Genomic DNA, 15,306 nt, shown 5'->3' with positions numbered 1-15,306 from the left:
AGTGAGAAGTTTCTTGATAGCAGGTTGGTGATATCTATCCTGTGTCCAATTCTGGAATCATGCTCAGATATTTCCAGCCACTTTTCTGTCCGACACCACTGAATTTAGCTGGCATTTTCTGTTTTAGTTTCGTGACCCATAAAACTTAATATTCTTGGGTGTCTCCTCTTTTAGGAAGTCTTCCTAGATCTTTTCAGTTGAGTTCGGTCCCATTTCTGTGCTCCCATAATGTCCTGGGCATACATTTATGACACTGGACTTAACAGGTTCATTGTGTTATAATAACCAGTTTATAATCCGTCTTCTACATAGGAATGGGCCCTTGTGAACGGCTCTTTACATCTCCAGCCTGTAGCACAGGGCTTAACATTTAATAGGGATTCATTGGCCTTTTTGCTCAACCAAACAAATTCCTTCTTTTGAGAGGGTGGAGATACTTTTGAAGGCAATCTTTCATTATGTTAGTGCTTCTTGTTGCATTCCTGTGAAGCAACTTAGAACTCAGGTTTTAAAACCCTTTCCTGACATTTTCAGAGACAGGCAGCTTCCACCCCCAGAACGCAGGTTAGAGAGAGATTTTGTATTCCAGGCTGTGCCTTCTGTTCACATTCTCTTGCTTCTTAGAGGTTTTCTGTGTAGTGTCTTCACTCTGTTGGAGTTCACTTTGTACAGATTCTGTCCCCTGAGATTGTTATGTGGTCCCAGCAGGAGGATCTCTAAGGGTTTTACTTACTCCTGCCAATTATTGAAAATGTCTTCTTGTTCACGATGGACGCATAAGGTGTGAGCATGTTAGTGTTGATATCAAGTACTGAACGGAGGTCAATAACCAGCTCAGAGTTCATCTCACAAGGCCTCCTTGCATTTTTTGGGAACAGTTAAGTAACAAGGTTTAGCTGTATTTTATTTATTGCTGGATTTCTGGGGTGGGGTCTGGCATCTCAGAGTTCTTTGGGTAAAGCACTCAACACAGTGACTAACACAGGAGCACTAAAAAAGATGACTTCCTCCTCCTCTTTCTCTTCCTCCTTCTCCTCCTCCATCATTATCATCATCATCAAACTCACTCTGAAGTAAATGAACAGTCAAAGAGGAAGGAAGTGACTTTATTTCAGAGGATTTGGAACAAGGTCCTTCCAGAGCATTAGTGCCACAGACAGGGTTCTGGTGAATATAATACTGGCATCTTCAGGAGAAGAAAACATTGACCTTTAAAAAAAATCATTTTACCAAAGTTTAAGATTTTGACTTCTGAGGAAAACATTTCCTAGTTCTGGGTTTTATTTTGGGATATTATTTACAATTTGAACGTTGGAGTTGCCGTAGTAGGTCATAACCTTTCTGTGTGGTTGCACATCTCGAGCTGGAAACTATCTGATTGCAAATATCTGATATGTGTATATTTCAGTTCTCTTTCGTGTTCAGTTCTGGCCAAATGCTAGGAAAATACCTCCTTGGTTGGACTTTGGCATTTCATCGCATTTATTACTAGAGCTTCTTCAAGACTTTCATTTTTCATTCAGCTCGTCAGGAAGCTCTAAATAAGTTAGTTTCATCATCAATATTAAATACCAGTAACCAAGAAAAAATAAATAAAATGCAGCTTAACCTTGTTACTTAATTGTTACCAAAAAATGCAGTGAGGTAGTGAGAGATGAGCTCTGAGCTGGTTATTGACATCTGTTCAGTATTTGGTACCAGTGAGTCCCTGAATTGTGAGGCTTGCTGTAATAATGAAGGTTATTCATTTTCAGACAATAGGCCAGTGATAGCATGCTTAGAAGCTAAGCACAGGGAATAGTAAACATTTGTTCTAGACAATGCCTAGAAATTGATCCAATAGGCAAGCCTTAACAACTGCTAAAATTTGTGTGGTAGTGGAAAAAATACAAATGTTTGGAGTCATATGGACCTATCTTTGCAACTTAACTAGTAACATGATATGGACAAGTAATTTAACCTCTCTAGGCCTCAATTTCCTTATCTATGAAATGAGAATAATACTTAGCTTTCAGGGTGTTATAAGATTTAAACATAAAATAGGTAATTTTCCCAATATTATGTCTATCACATTATATGCCACCACCAAGTAGTATATGTAGAGGCTATAATTACTTTGTTTTCTAAAATCCAGGAGAACATTGATTATTAATACCCCATTAACTTAGTAAAACCTCTTTGCAGGAAAAAGCAAATAAACAACAACAACTAGAAATTTAAAACCCAGGGAAACGTCATTATCACGTTAAATAAACCCATCCAAGGCAAGAATGAAAAAAATTACGTTTAGAATTGAGAATTATAGTATTATCCATGCATACTCCCTACTGTCATTCTTTTTTTGGTGAGGAAGATTGACCCTGAGTTAACATCTGTGGCCAATCTTCCTTTCTCTCTTTTTTTTCTCCCCAAAGCTCCTCAGTACATAGTTGTATATCATAGTTGTAGGTTCTTCTGGTTCTTCTCTGTGGGACGCCACCTCAGCATGGTTTGATGAGTGGTGCTAGGTCTGCACCCAGGATCCAAACTGGCGAACCCTGGGCCGCTGAAGTGGAGTGCGCGAACTTAACTACTCAGCCACGGGGTGGCCACTGGGGATATTGCTCCACTATCCATAAATGTGGGATAGTTTATTCTCTGGATCATCACTATGGCCCGTTTATAATGTTTTAACTTTGCTTTAAGCGCTAGGCTCATTTCCTAACCTCATACCATCCCAATTGGTTTGTGGTAGAAACAACTGTGACAGTGCTGGTAATGAGACTGCGATGGAGCACACTGGGAAAAGTAACTGATTGGAGGAAATAAAATAGATATCTATCTTCAAAGAACTGACAGGTGAAATTGAAAGAAAAAGAAAATTAAAGTTAAAACAAGACCAATGCAGAAACACCCAAACAATACTAAATATGAAGAGTGAACTGAGAAAAAACAGTAATGTATCTCGCACGTTTTATGAGTTTTTTGAAAGCAACAGATGATGAGGGCATTGGAGAATGTGTCTGGTGGGGCAGAGATCCAGAAATCCTGGCTGGCAGGGTAGAGAATGTGGGGATGGTGGCTGCGGTTGTAATTGCCAGAATGAAATATCCTGGATCAAGCCAAAGGGGTGAGAGGTACATGATTTTTTTATTATTTCATTTCCAATGTGTCTATCTTCCTCTTCCCCATTTCAAGCAAGGCTAGGTGAAATGGGAGCAGGGATCCATGCCATTGGGAAGAAACCACCTTGCAAATGCCAGCCATGCTTTAGCTCAGAGGTTCATACTTATGGAAACCATGTGTAACTAGACTATAACAGCAGAAACTCAGAAATGTCTGCTCCATACAGAAGAAACTTGCCATATGACCTGTTCTAGAAAAGTTACCTTGAACAGTTTCAGAAACATGACACAAGTGAGAGGTGTAACAGCCCAAGGAACAAAGAACGCTAAACTTCTCAAAGCAAACTCCAGAAGAAGAGATGCATCAGCCTTCTACTCTGGATGAAGATAATCCTAATAATTCTGGTGTCTTCTGTTATTCACAATATCTTTTGCATATTTTCTCCTCTTGATAAACCTCAGACCTGTCCCCATCATACCTTCCAGGACATGACCTTGACTCCTTTTCAGAGTAAGTAGAAGTCACCAGGCAAGAACTTCCTGGACTTCTTGCTATCAAAAGGACAAATCTGCCCATATCTGGACCCATGTTTTCCTCTTTCCTGCTGTGAAAGAGATGACCCGCTACTTTATCCAAGGAAATTTTTCCACCTGTGCATGAGTTTATCACTCTTGTCCTCCCAGGGACCTTGTTATGTGGATCAAATTCTCTTTCTCCCGTCCCTTAAATTCCCCTTTCTACTGATTCTTAGGACTTAAATATGCTCAGGTATCAACCTAGAAGTCTGTAACAGACATCCATAAGATAAGTCAGCATTTCTCCTTGGATATCTCAGACATCTCCAACTCAGCATGTCCAAAAGTGAACTCATCATTTGTCCCCTCCCTGCCATGAACTTCCTACTCATCCTCCCTCCCCTCAATTTCTCAGTTTAGGGGAATGGCACCATAACCCAACCAAATGTCAGGGTTTATCCCTGATTCCTCCTTTCTGCTCATTCCCTGTAGCCAATGGATCAACAAATCTTGCTGGATCTGTCTTCAAAATATATTCTCTAACCAACCACTTCTCTCCATCTCCATGGTCACACGCTGGTTTAGACAACACTCATCTCTTGTCTGGACGGTTATTATTGACTACTAACTGGTTTCTCAATCACCAGTCTAGGTCTTTATTAATCTATTCTCCATACTGCAGCTGGAGGGATCTGTAAATAATCCAAATATGATCCTGCCACTCTCCTACTCACCTTTAAAACACTGGTTTCCCATTGCCCTTCAAATAGTCCATGCTCCATAATCTGGCTTACGATACTGTTCCTGAGCTACTCCTACTGACTTTTTAGTCTCATCTCTTGCTGCTTTTAATACTTCAGTCATTCTAAATGTCTTTCAACTTTTCTTAATTGCCATCTTTTCACCCATTCTTTGCCGAACAAAAACTCCTCTGGCTCCTAGACTGAATTAGTGCCCCGTCCTTTCATAAGATACTTTTATAATTACTTGTTTAATTCTTTGCTAAAGTATATGAGCAAGAATCATGTCTGTCTTGTTCGCCAATTTGTCCTCTCTGCTCACCCTCAAACTCCTCTACCAGTCATTCTAGTAATTTGCATAGTATCTGGTGTCTAATATATCCTCAGTAAGATTTGTCAAATAAATTAATTATCTTTCAGAGTTTTGTTATCATTTCTCTTACTGAACTCAGTAGTCCTGATTTCCCCCATGGAGTCTCAGAGAATATGATCACAGCACTTTCAAAATCTCATGTCTATGGTGATGAAGGGAGATAAGCTTAAATGTTGCCAGAAGAAAAAAATGCTATGACATCTTAGTCATTAGTCCTTAATGTTTAAAGATTTGTGATAATTACCACTCATTTTCACAAAGGATTTAGGCATTTAGAGACACTCCCTTGTCTCTATATGAAGGTCGTATGAATGTGAAGACATACACGTGATTGTTTATATATAAAGACAATATCTGCCATTAGGCGGGAAGAGTCTTCAAGGTTTTTTGTTTGTTTCTTCTTGCAACAGAGATAATGCTATAGACAAGACTATCTTCGGGAGATCCTATGCGGCCAATATCATTTTAAAACTATTTGTTGAATTCTTACTGGATGTTATATTTCACCTTATAAATCCTTCAATCCTAGAGCCAGGAGCAACCTTCGCTGTCATTTTGGCGTGCTTCCTAGACACCGTCTGGGAATTTAGTCTACAACATCCTTGATAGTCATTACCTTACTTTGGCTCAAGAGCTCTCAGGAATGGGATTCCATTGCTGATGAGGCCACCTGCCCCACCACTAGATGCTCAAGTGTCACAATATTTTTTCTCCTATTTTATTTTACCTTCTCTAAACTAACAACTCTTTTCCTCTCACTTCTACACATTGGTCCTCCACATCACTTTAAGTTCTCAACTTAAAAGCCTTTAAATATTGGAAGGGAAGTGGTAGTGTGGGCAGAGAGAGACAACTTTCCTGAGCAGCCAGTGTTTTGCAGGACACACAGTGGGTACATTTTATGTTACCTCACTAACTCTTTAATCTGGTAGAGTAAAGAGGATTATCCACATTTTACTCAGAGGGAAGTAAAACTTTCCTCATTTGTTTATCTAATGTTGAAATCCAATCTTTAAAAACTCTAAAAGTTCTGAGTCAATAGTCTGGGTGCTAATTTATAACCGTTAATGGATGGTTGCATGGAATTGGCTCCTTTCCACTATTTCTAAAGTTGGGAGCATAGTTCCTATTGTCCTAGGCAACCTCACAAGGAGTTTTTTGAAGACAGAGGCTTTGCCAGTCGTGTTAATGAAAGTCTTTTGCTGCATGAACACATCACGGCCTTTGGCAATCACACTCAATGGAACTCTATGGCCGTTTTGAAGTGAGAAATTTTCTCTTACAACTAATTCAAGCCTTGGGGAAATTTTGGCTTATTGTGTCCTTTTCAGATTTGTGGGAAAATGTTGATGCTGGGGAGCAATAATTTTCATTGCAGCCAGAGAGTACCTATCAACACTAAAGCAAGTCCTAAACCATTGGGAGACTAAACAGCCTGGAATAAAGAACATTGACTTTCACGTTGAGACACTCAGGAATGATTTAGATCAGAGTTTGATGATCACTACAACAAACTGTTTTAAAGATACTAACATTCCGAAGTCAGTGTTTGGAAATTCTTAATGAGTAATCCACCGATCTATGTGTATTTGGACTAAAATAGTATTTTGTACTATGTGTATAAATTTTGGTTTTGCTACATTTGTAGGTTTTTAATGGGTTGAATTTTTTTTTAAAACTACTTGGTTTAAAAAATATCATGTCATCAGATACTATGAATATTTTGTCTTTTAATTAACTTTGTGGGTGAAGTTAAGACAAAAACTCAAAAACCACCTATAATTCAAGGTTTTTGAAAAGTCTTTAACATAATGTGAATTCTTTTGGGTTTCTATTATTTAACTCTGTCTGGGGATTTCTTTCTGTTCTTTTATCAGGTTCTCCAACTTACTTATTATTCAAGATGGATAAAAAGTTCTGTAGACTGTGTTCCCACTGCATTTTCCAATGATGATAAGTGCCCTTAAAATTCTTTCAGACCTGGATATCTATCTGTGTGAAACTGATAGGCAAGTATTTCTTTAAACTATTGTAGATTATGTAAGGAACACACTGAAATAAATAGGCCTAGAAAAACTAAAAGAAACATGCCATGATATTAACAAGTTATTTTTGGATCATGAGATTATGGGTAATTTTTTTTCCTTTTCTTTTCCCTTACTGTCCCATTTTAAATGATGGATGTATATTGCTTTTACAGTAAAGAAGGTTTACTTTTGAAAAAGCAGTTGTAGACACAATAATATCCACACGCATGAAATGAGATCTCAGGTATATGTACAGGCGACAGAATGCTAAGCCGGGATTCAGACACATCTACTGATTACAGAAACAGATTGTAACCGGATAGCCCAGCCCACCTGGCTCTCCTGTGCTGGCTTCTTTACAGATCGCAAATATAACTCCAAACAACAGTGACAGATCTTTGGTTGCAGGTTCTTTCTAACCCCTTGTGGAAGGTTGGCACGTTCCCCAAACAGATCAGCTGAATAATTTCGGTTTGGACCTGAGAAACTAGTTTAGTTAATCTAGGTTGTTTGGTTCTAAGTAATATATTTACTACTCAGTAACGGAACTAACAAGATAAAAAATGTCTGTATTTATCCAAAGGTAATCAAACTTGTCAATTGTCTAATCTTGACTTTTAATGGGATTGGCAGAACTTACATTAGGGAAATCAGCTAAGTGCTGCCCCAAAATGTCCTGGAAGAGGTACCAAGTTCTTATTATGAAGGTAAGCAGATGCTGTTAAGTCTAGAAAGTGGGTAGGAACTTCTGTCTCAGTGATGTTTACTAAAAGCTGATTTAAATTAGTAAAACAAATTTAAAAAATAGACTCAAAAATTTATAGTACACATTCACACAAATATACACCTATTCAAAGACAAACTTTTGACAATTTTTATTTTATTCTTTTCTTCATCCATCCATTCACTCATTTGTTAATTTAGCAAATGCTTTCTGAATATCTTCTATGTGAGAGGCAAAATCTTGGGAGTTGGGGAGTAAACCAAAAAACAAACACAAAAATCCCCGAGTTCATGGAGCTTACGTTTATAGTGCTAGGGAGATTTAAAGAACAAACAAATAAAATAAATAATATGTTACATGGGGATAAGTGTTATAAAGAAAAATCCAGGAAGTGAGGTAGGGTATGCCAGATGGGAGGTGGGTACGGAGAGAGAAGTGGTGCTGTTTTAAATAAAATGGTCAAGAAAGGCCTTCCCGACAAGGTAACTTGGTAAAAGAGATGGTTCCAGGCAACTTTAATATTCCTTCACAGATCATTTGAGCAGCAGAAGTGGGAGAGTATTGATCCAGGGTTTCTACTATTTTTGTTTCACATGTGAGTCAACCCTTCTTTTTATGCTCTAAGAGTGGTAGGTTCAGCACAAGAATATGGTTCTTACATGGAAATGATACACAGTAAACATTTTTCCTCCATAGTTATGTGCCTGGTGAATAGACTCACTCAAATGTCACTCTTCAGTGGTCCTATTGAACTAGTATAACTGTATGTATGGACGTTAGCTTTTTTCCTATTCATTCATGTGTTTGCTTTCTGAAATTGACTATGAGCCCATTGAAGGCAGAGATGGAACAATGACCTGTTCATCTTGGCAGCCTCAAGGCCTAGCCCAGTGCCTAGCATTTGTCAGGTGATCAGTGATTACCAGCTGACTGAATACATTTTGAAAGTGAAAGAGACATTGACTTCAAACAGTTTATGAGATGAATTCCCAAGGGCCACATTTACCTACTAAATTGTCCAAAGTGGATAACTGTCTTATACCATGGTGACCTCTGGACTTCAAGCCCTGTAGGGACCCGGCATCAAAGACTTGCTCTGTAAAATAAGATGGTCGTGTGTCCCCGACAGGGATGCTTTCAGTATAAGCAACTCTAAGAGGTTGCTTCCAGTCCCTTTTTCCCGACAGTGCTATAAAATGGGACAGCTGTCATCCCCACATTTTTTTCCTACCTCTGTGACAGATAATCTGGTTTATATCTTCTTTCTGAGACCATGCGGAGGAGTGATATTTGTCACACTAGATTAAGGGGGAAAAATTATGACAGCATGTGATATTCACACTTGGGGGAATAATAAAAGGGAAAATGGAACCCCAAAGCTGTATTTGATAATAGACTCCTGATTCTAGACCTTAATAATTGTGTGCTTTTCTGGGCAAGTTACTGAATCTCTGTGAATCCCATGATCTCATCTATAAACTAGGAATAATAATCACTACCTCCCAGTATTGTTCTGAAGGTGAAGTTGGATAACATATGTAAATCATTGGTATGGTGCCTGGTACATAATCTGGGTGTTCAACGGATTATTGTTAATATTTTTACTACTACTACTAATGTTACTATTGGAAAACTTTGACAAATAAGATATTTTTTTTACCAGTTATCAAGCATTTATGTGATCACTGAGGATAATGCTCATAAATATATTTGGACTTTAAAATTTATCTTCTTCTATATATTTTTAATAATATTAAACCATGTTTATAATGTTCCTGAAAGTCTTACCACTTAAAAATGCAAAGAAAATATGAGATCTGTATCAAAAACATTTCAGCTGCAAAACGGGGTATTTAATAGGGAACATCTCTGCGGTCTCAGAGCACCACACATGCTAACGAACAACTTAGCAGGCGTTTTGCCATCATGGAGGTTGATGCAGTCTCTGTCACTTTGATACTTGTAGAAAGATACAGTCAATGAAAGTCATTATCTTTTCAGGTAGGAAAGTGATGCTTTTTTTTTTTTTTTTTGAAGAAGTTTAGCCCTGAGCTAACTACTGCCAATCCTCCTCTTTTTGCTGAGGAAGACTGGCCCTGAGCTAACATCCATGCCCATCTTCCTCTGCTTTATATGTGTGACACCTACCACAGCATGGCTTGTCAAGCGGTGCCATGTTCGCACCCGAGATCCGAACCAGCGACCCTGGGCTGCCGAAGCGGAATGTGCACACTTAACCGCTGCACCACCGGGCTGGTCCCGGAAAGTGATGCTTTAATGGGGTCTGAAGCCTAGTCTGATAACTTTCTTTTCTTGTTTCTTTAGAGTCTTGAAGTATAACTAAGGACAGAGACCACCACTAGGCACAAACATCCCCAACTTGCATGATTACAGAGATGGTCTGTCTGATGCTGAAAATGTCTCTAGTGTTTTGACAACGGCTAAATAACCATGGGGTCCAGCGGACTTGGGAAAGCAGCAACATTAGATGAACTGCTGAGTACTTGCATTGAGATGTTTGGTATGAGCCTTTTCTCTCTTTTGTATATCGTGACACCATCTCTTCCCCCTTTTCAGATGCAAATGTTGCTGTGGAACAGATTTCAATCTCCATACCTTGGAATTTAAGGCCTTTTTGATTGACCCCAATCCATTTCCCCAGTAACACTGCTCTCTGCATTTCCTTCCTTTTACTGCCCACAGTTCATACCCCAACCACACTGTCTACTTAATGTTTCTGGAACATTCCCTGCATCTTTCTACCTCCTTGCTTTTATCATACTCCTTTCATTGAAATTCTGCTTCAAGGCTCATCTCAGATGTCATCTCTGATGTTCAGAAAACCATTCCCAGCCTCCCATTCAGGAATGATGCTTGCTTTCTCCACCCTCCCACAGCCTCTTGTAACTTTCTAATAGCACATGGCATACGCTGCTGTGATCCTTTCTTGGTCTTTTGCCTTAGACAAGTGTGGGTAGCACAATCTGTGGGATTCTATATTTGCATGTATGTCTTATATCTCCTACTGGGTTTTAGACTTTACAGCTACATGCTTTTTATGTTGTTTATGTATCCACCTCAGCATTTTGGATTATTCCTTGCACAGACAGAATCATAAAGGAGTTGTATGCTGAACTAATTGTTGTAGGAAGAATTAAACCAGAGTGGGGCTGCCAGATAAAACACAGGATGATCAGTTAAATTTGAATTTCAGAGAAACCATATTTTTAACATAAGTATGTCCTAAATAATATATGGGATGAACTTACACTAAAAAATTATTTGTGGTTTATGTTAATTTGAATTCAACTAAGTGTCCTATATTTTTCTTCGCTAAATCTGGCAACCCTAAACTGGAGGAAGAATGAGACCGACCCACTTAGCTTGCGAGGAAATACTGGCAGAAGGAGGAGGAAAGCGATAATTGAGTCTACAAGAAATTTTTGATGCTAATGTCTCTCTACTGATATTAGGAAAAGAGAAGAGTAGTATTGTTGTCTCCTCCCGCCTCATTGTATTTTATTTTTTAACAGATGACAATGGAGAGCTGAATAAGAGTTATTTGCCAAGAATAGTTCTACTGATGCACCGATGGTATTTATCTTCCACCGAACTGGCAGAAAAACTTCTCTGCATATATCTTTTCAACTACTGTGTAATTTTTACAATCATAAATCAAGTTCTGTATTTAGATAAAGTGTCTAACCAAAGCCAGTAAATTAAGATGAATAAACAGCCTTCAGTCAGTGATCCAGCTGTTTTGAGAATATATATAGTGGCTAGACAAAACAGCTGGAAGATGGACCAAATAGTTGACTATCCATCTGGATGTTTTGGCTCTACTTGAAAATAATTGCTAGATATAAAATGAAACAGGAGCTGTAGGCTGAATGTTTCTAACTTGTCTTAAACATTTCTGCTGTTAGTACAATGAGAGAATATTTAGCACCGATTCACAACCTAATTTACTTCTTTTAGGATGACAAAATGGAGGACCTAGAGGATACAGCTTAGATGCAGGGAAAGCCTAAGAGGGAAAGGGCCTGTTCAGTGTTAGGGGCACCTGCTCACTTTAAGCTTCCCCCACTTTCTGCTTCTTCCCTTTGTCCTCTCCACAACTCAGGGCAGAAGGGGATGTTAGAGAGGATAATGGGACATTCACCCCAAACAGAGATCCCTGGAAGTGAGCAAGATCCTAGTCCACAGGGGTCCAAGGGTTCCATGGGTCCCACTATTACGGGTAGCGCATAGGGAAGGATGGAGAGGATTGACTCAGTCTGGCCCTATCCCGTCTTGGGATCCGATCCAAGAATGTGCCTACAAACAGTGTTTTCATTAATATGTCCACTAATGTATGAAACACAAGTAGAAAAAGATATTTAGGCATAGTAAAGTCTACTGTCTGAAAGTACGGATTGTAGAAAAGTTGAAACAGCCTGTGAATCAACATTTCTTTAGATTTCCCCCCCTTTGATTTCTTGCTCACTGTATATCCACAGGGCCTGGTAAATAGAAGGAGCTCAATAAAAATTTGTTAACAAGAGTATGAATAAACAGACTTAAGGATATGTTACAATACAACCCGTGTATTAATATACCTAAAAATGACATTTTCAAATACTAAAGAAATTAGAGTACTTAGATAAGGCATTAATCCTAAATACCCAAATCCTTTTGGCTAAAATGGTGCTTCTAGGTACTATCAATTTTAAATTATCTATAGTTGGCAGTATATTAGTAATTACTGTTGACAGTCATTACTTGGTACGTGCTCAGGAAGGCAAAACTAATTTTAAAAGTGGCTTCCCTTCCAGACCAAAAAGTACATGCCAGGGTAATAATACATCAAATTTCAGTTATTCAGTGTTGATGTATCAGAACCCACTTCTCTCCCCATTTGAATGTCCACATAACCCAAGTGTGCCCAGTCTGGCCCTCTTATTAGGAATTCATCTAAACGGATCAAACAGCTGCAGGTGTGAGCAAAGGAAACAAAGTACAAGGGTTTTTTCTTTAACTAGTGTACGTATCGAAGTGCCAGTGGAGAAAACTGTGACGAATTTCGACTAAAGATCTGCTACTTCATAAGGTAAATATACTTACAAATTTAACTGTATTGTAGTTTCTCGCTCTGGAGTTGTTGACAATTTCCTTTTCCCCAAGCAGCAGACCTAGTTTGACAATAGGATCAGCTCAGATCCCCATCCTCTTGACTTTGTTAAAATTGGTCCACCTCTGTTCTTGGGGGTACTGTTTATCTTTCTTTTGGACTAGAGATCAAGCAGTGGTAAATGGCGATTAGGGAATGAAACCAGCTCATTTTTCCCTCTTCCTTCACTGTTCATATTCCCACCTGCTTCCCATGAATTGAGAGAAAGACTTCCTCTCAGCTATGGTTCTAGAGGGTCAGAAAGAGAGGCTCAGAGTGAGATTGGTGGACTTGGGTCCTTGATTTAAGGAGGGAAGTGTGAGACTCCGTGTGATGGATGGGGGATAGGCGATTGCTAATCTGAGTTATGGTCCTGGATTCATTGTTAAATGTAATCTATAAAATGATACAATGGTTCCCATAGAGGTCTAACTTGAAATCTTCCAGTTGTCAAAAATATTTGATGCCTTTCAGGTACTGGATTCTGAAGTTTCCTGCGGAGTTTAATTTGGACCTTGGTTTGATCCATATGACTGAGGAATTCCGGGAAGTAGCTAGTCAACTAGGATATGAAAAACACATCAGCCTCATCGACATATCCAGCATGTAAGGGTGGTACACATTTCTTTAAACACGATGAGTCCACTGTTTGGGGGAGGGAGTAGTGATGACCCCACTTGACCTCAATTCATGCCATTTTAGAGTCAAGCTGTACTTTTTTGAAGAAAGCCTTACTGCAATGAGCGCAGTCCCAGTAGACATAGCTCATCTCTCCAGGCTTCAATTTCTTTACTTGTAAAATGAAGATAGTACCTTTCTCCTGGAATTATTATGAGCATCCCCAAAGTACATAAGATATCATGTGAAAGCATTTGGCACGTAATAGATACTCAGTATTTAGTTACTGAATCTAGTTAATGTCTCCCATGCCCTTGCCACTCAGAATGTGGTCTGTGGACAGCCATATTGGCGTCACCTGGGAGCTCAATGGAAATGCAGAATCTCAGGGCCCACTCTAAACCCACTGAATTGGGAACTGCATTTTAATAAAATCCCCAGGTGACTCATATGCTCATTCAAGTTTGAGAAGTCCTATAACATGGTGCTTCTGAGGTCAGCGTAAGGCTATGCAAATGTTGACCATAGTTGTGTCATGAACTGGTCGGCTCAGTTATTAGGAACTTGGTGCTAATTAGGCTAGTATTTTCTATCAACTAGTTAACTTTGCACAGAGAAAACTATTTTATGAGCCTAAGTATGGTTATCCATCTTGCAAATACATGCTCTAGGCATTCATACTCTTGTCTATTTTCCTGGAATACTTCTTTAAGAGTTATCAACAGTGAGTAATCCTGGAATCATTAGGGACATTGTTAGAAATACAGATTATTCAGGTTCATTCCTAGTAAATCAGAATCTCTGGCAGTGAGGTCCAGGCCTCTGTCTTTATAACAAGCTTTTTAGATAATCCACATGTTGCTAAAGCATGAGCACCAGCTTCTGGTGGTTTCCATGTGCCTTAAATCACCACCTATATATTGATAAACTCTCAAATTTATATACCTAGCCCTGACCTCTCCCTTATGATCAAATCCTACTGGTCATAAGAAAGACCAAGTAAGGGATTCTGGATGGATCAGTGCAAACACACCCTGTCTGGAAAAATAACTGGAAGTTTATGTTCTATTGGCAATGGGTCAGCGGTTTTCTCCTCAAATATGAAGGACAGGGTGTGTATTTTGCACAAGCCCCTGGAAGCAGGCCAAGAGTTACAGAGTCAGTAGGTTAATAACTTCCATTGAGTGAAATGGGCTTTCAGCACATTGACCAGACTCACTTTTCTTTTATAGTCCTTCCTATGACTGGATGAGAAGAGTCACACAGAGGAAAAAAGTATCCAAGAAGGGAAAAGCCTGTCTGCTGTTTGACCATCTGGAGCCCATTGAATTGGCTGAGCACCTCACTTTTCTGGAGCATAAATCTTTTAGAAGGATCTCAGTAAGAAACTTGACATTTATTCTTCCAAGGATAACAACCACCATGCCAACTTTCCCAAGAGCCGCGTTTTCATGCTCTGAAGTGTTGGCAGTCTCTGTCACTGTGCTCCCCTGGAAAAGTGCCCTTAATTCACGGGAACAATCCCTTTTAACCAAAGATAAATATTATCCTGTCTTTTATTTTATGGTTCAGGAGCTATATTTCTGTCGCTATTTTCAATGTCTCCTTTCATAGGATTAAAGCATGATTTTCTAAATTCTCAGCGGAAATTTAACCATTCAAGGTTTATTTCGTTCCATTGACTTCTCCCAAATGAACATGTTTTCTTAGGCCCTTCATTTGGGGGAAGAAATATTTATTTGGGTTGGGATTTGTATAAATGCCTAATTATGGGTATAGGTTGAAAATAGGAATTGTAGGCTTTGAGGAGAATCTCAACTTCAGGTTCTTTCTTTCCCCGGATGGAGATCCTGATTTAAACTTTTCTTTCCTGCTCTGTCTTAATAGCCTTCCTTCTCTACATCCCTTTTCTTCCTCCTGTCGGTGGTCGCTTCTCGGCACCTACTCATTCTCCACTCGTTACGATAATATTTCCACAATAGTTCACAATCAGCCTTTGTCTTCACGTCAGCAAGCTCTGGGGCAGTCCTCCTCCTCTTCCTTCTTTTCTAAGAT

At 39.1% G+C, this 15,306-nt stretch overlaps 1 protein-coding gene across 13 annotated transcripts in view; it reads left to right on the top strand.

Moving 5' to 3' along the window:
- RASGRP3 (RAS guanyl releasing protein 3) overlaps positions 1-15,306 on the top strand; it is a 96,899-nt gene that overhangs the window by 51,285 nt on the left and 30,308 nt on the right. For 8 of the 13 annotated variants that reach the window (XM_070512268.1, XM_070512262.1, XM_070512263.1 and 5 more), the window contains 6 exons: positions 6,611-6,742; positions 9,810-10,005; positions 11,018-11,120; positions 12,511-12,573; positions 13,108-13,239; positions 14,484-14,631. In XM_070512268.1, coding sequence (XP_070368369.1) covers positions 9,936-10,005; positions 11,018-11,120; positions 12,511-12,573; positions 13,108-13,239; positions 14,484-14,631 — 516 coding nt within the window. In that variant the 5' untranslated portion in view covers positions 6,611-6,742; positions 9,810-9,935. The remainder of the gene's footprint in view (positions 1-6,610; positions 6,743-9,809; positions 10,006-11,017; positions 11,121-12,510; positions 12,574-13,107; positions 13,240-14,483; positions 14,632-15,306) is intronic. The other 5 variants (XM_014854927.3, XM_070512271.1, XM_070512266.1 and 2 more) reach the window with 1 other exon arrangement.

The sequence above is a fragment of the Equus asinus genome, chromosome 6, assembly GCF_041296235.1.
Source record: "Equus asinus isolate D_3611 breed Donkey chromosome 6, EquAss-T2T_v2, whole genome shotgun sequence".
Taxonomy (NCBI): Eukaryota; Metazoa; Chordata; class Mammalia; order Perissodactyla; family Equidae; genus Equus; species Equus asinus.
The sequence above is the reverse complement of the archived record's forward strand: the minus strand, read 5'-3'. Positions and strand labels throughout refer to the sequence as shown.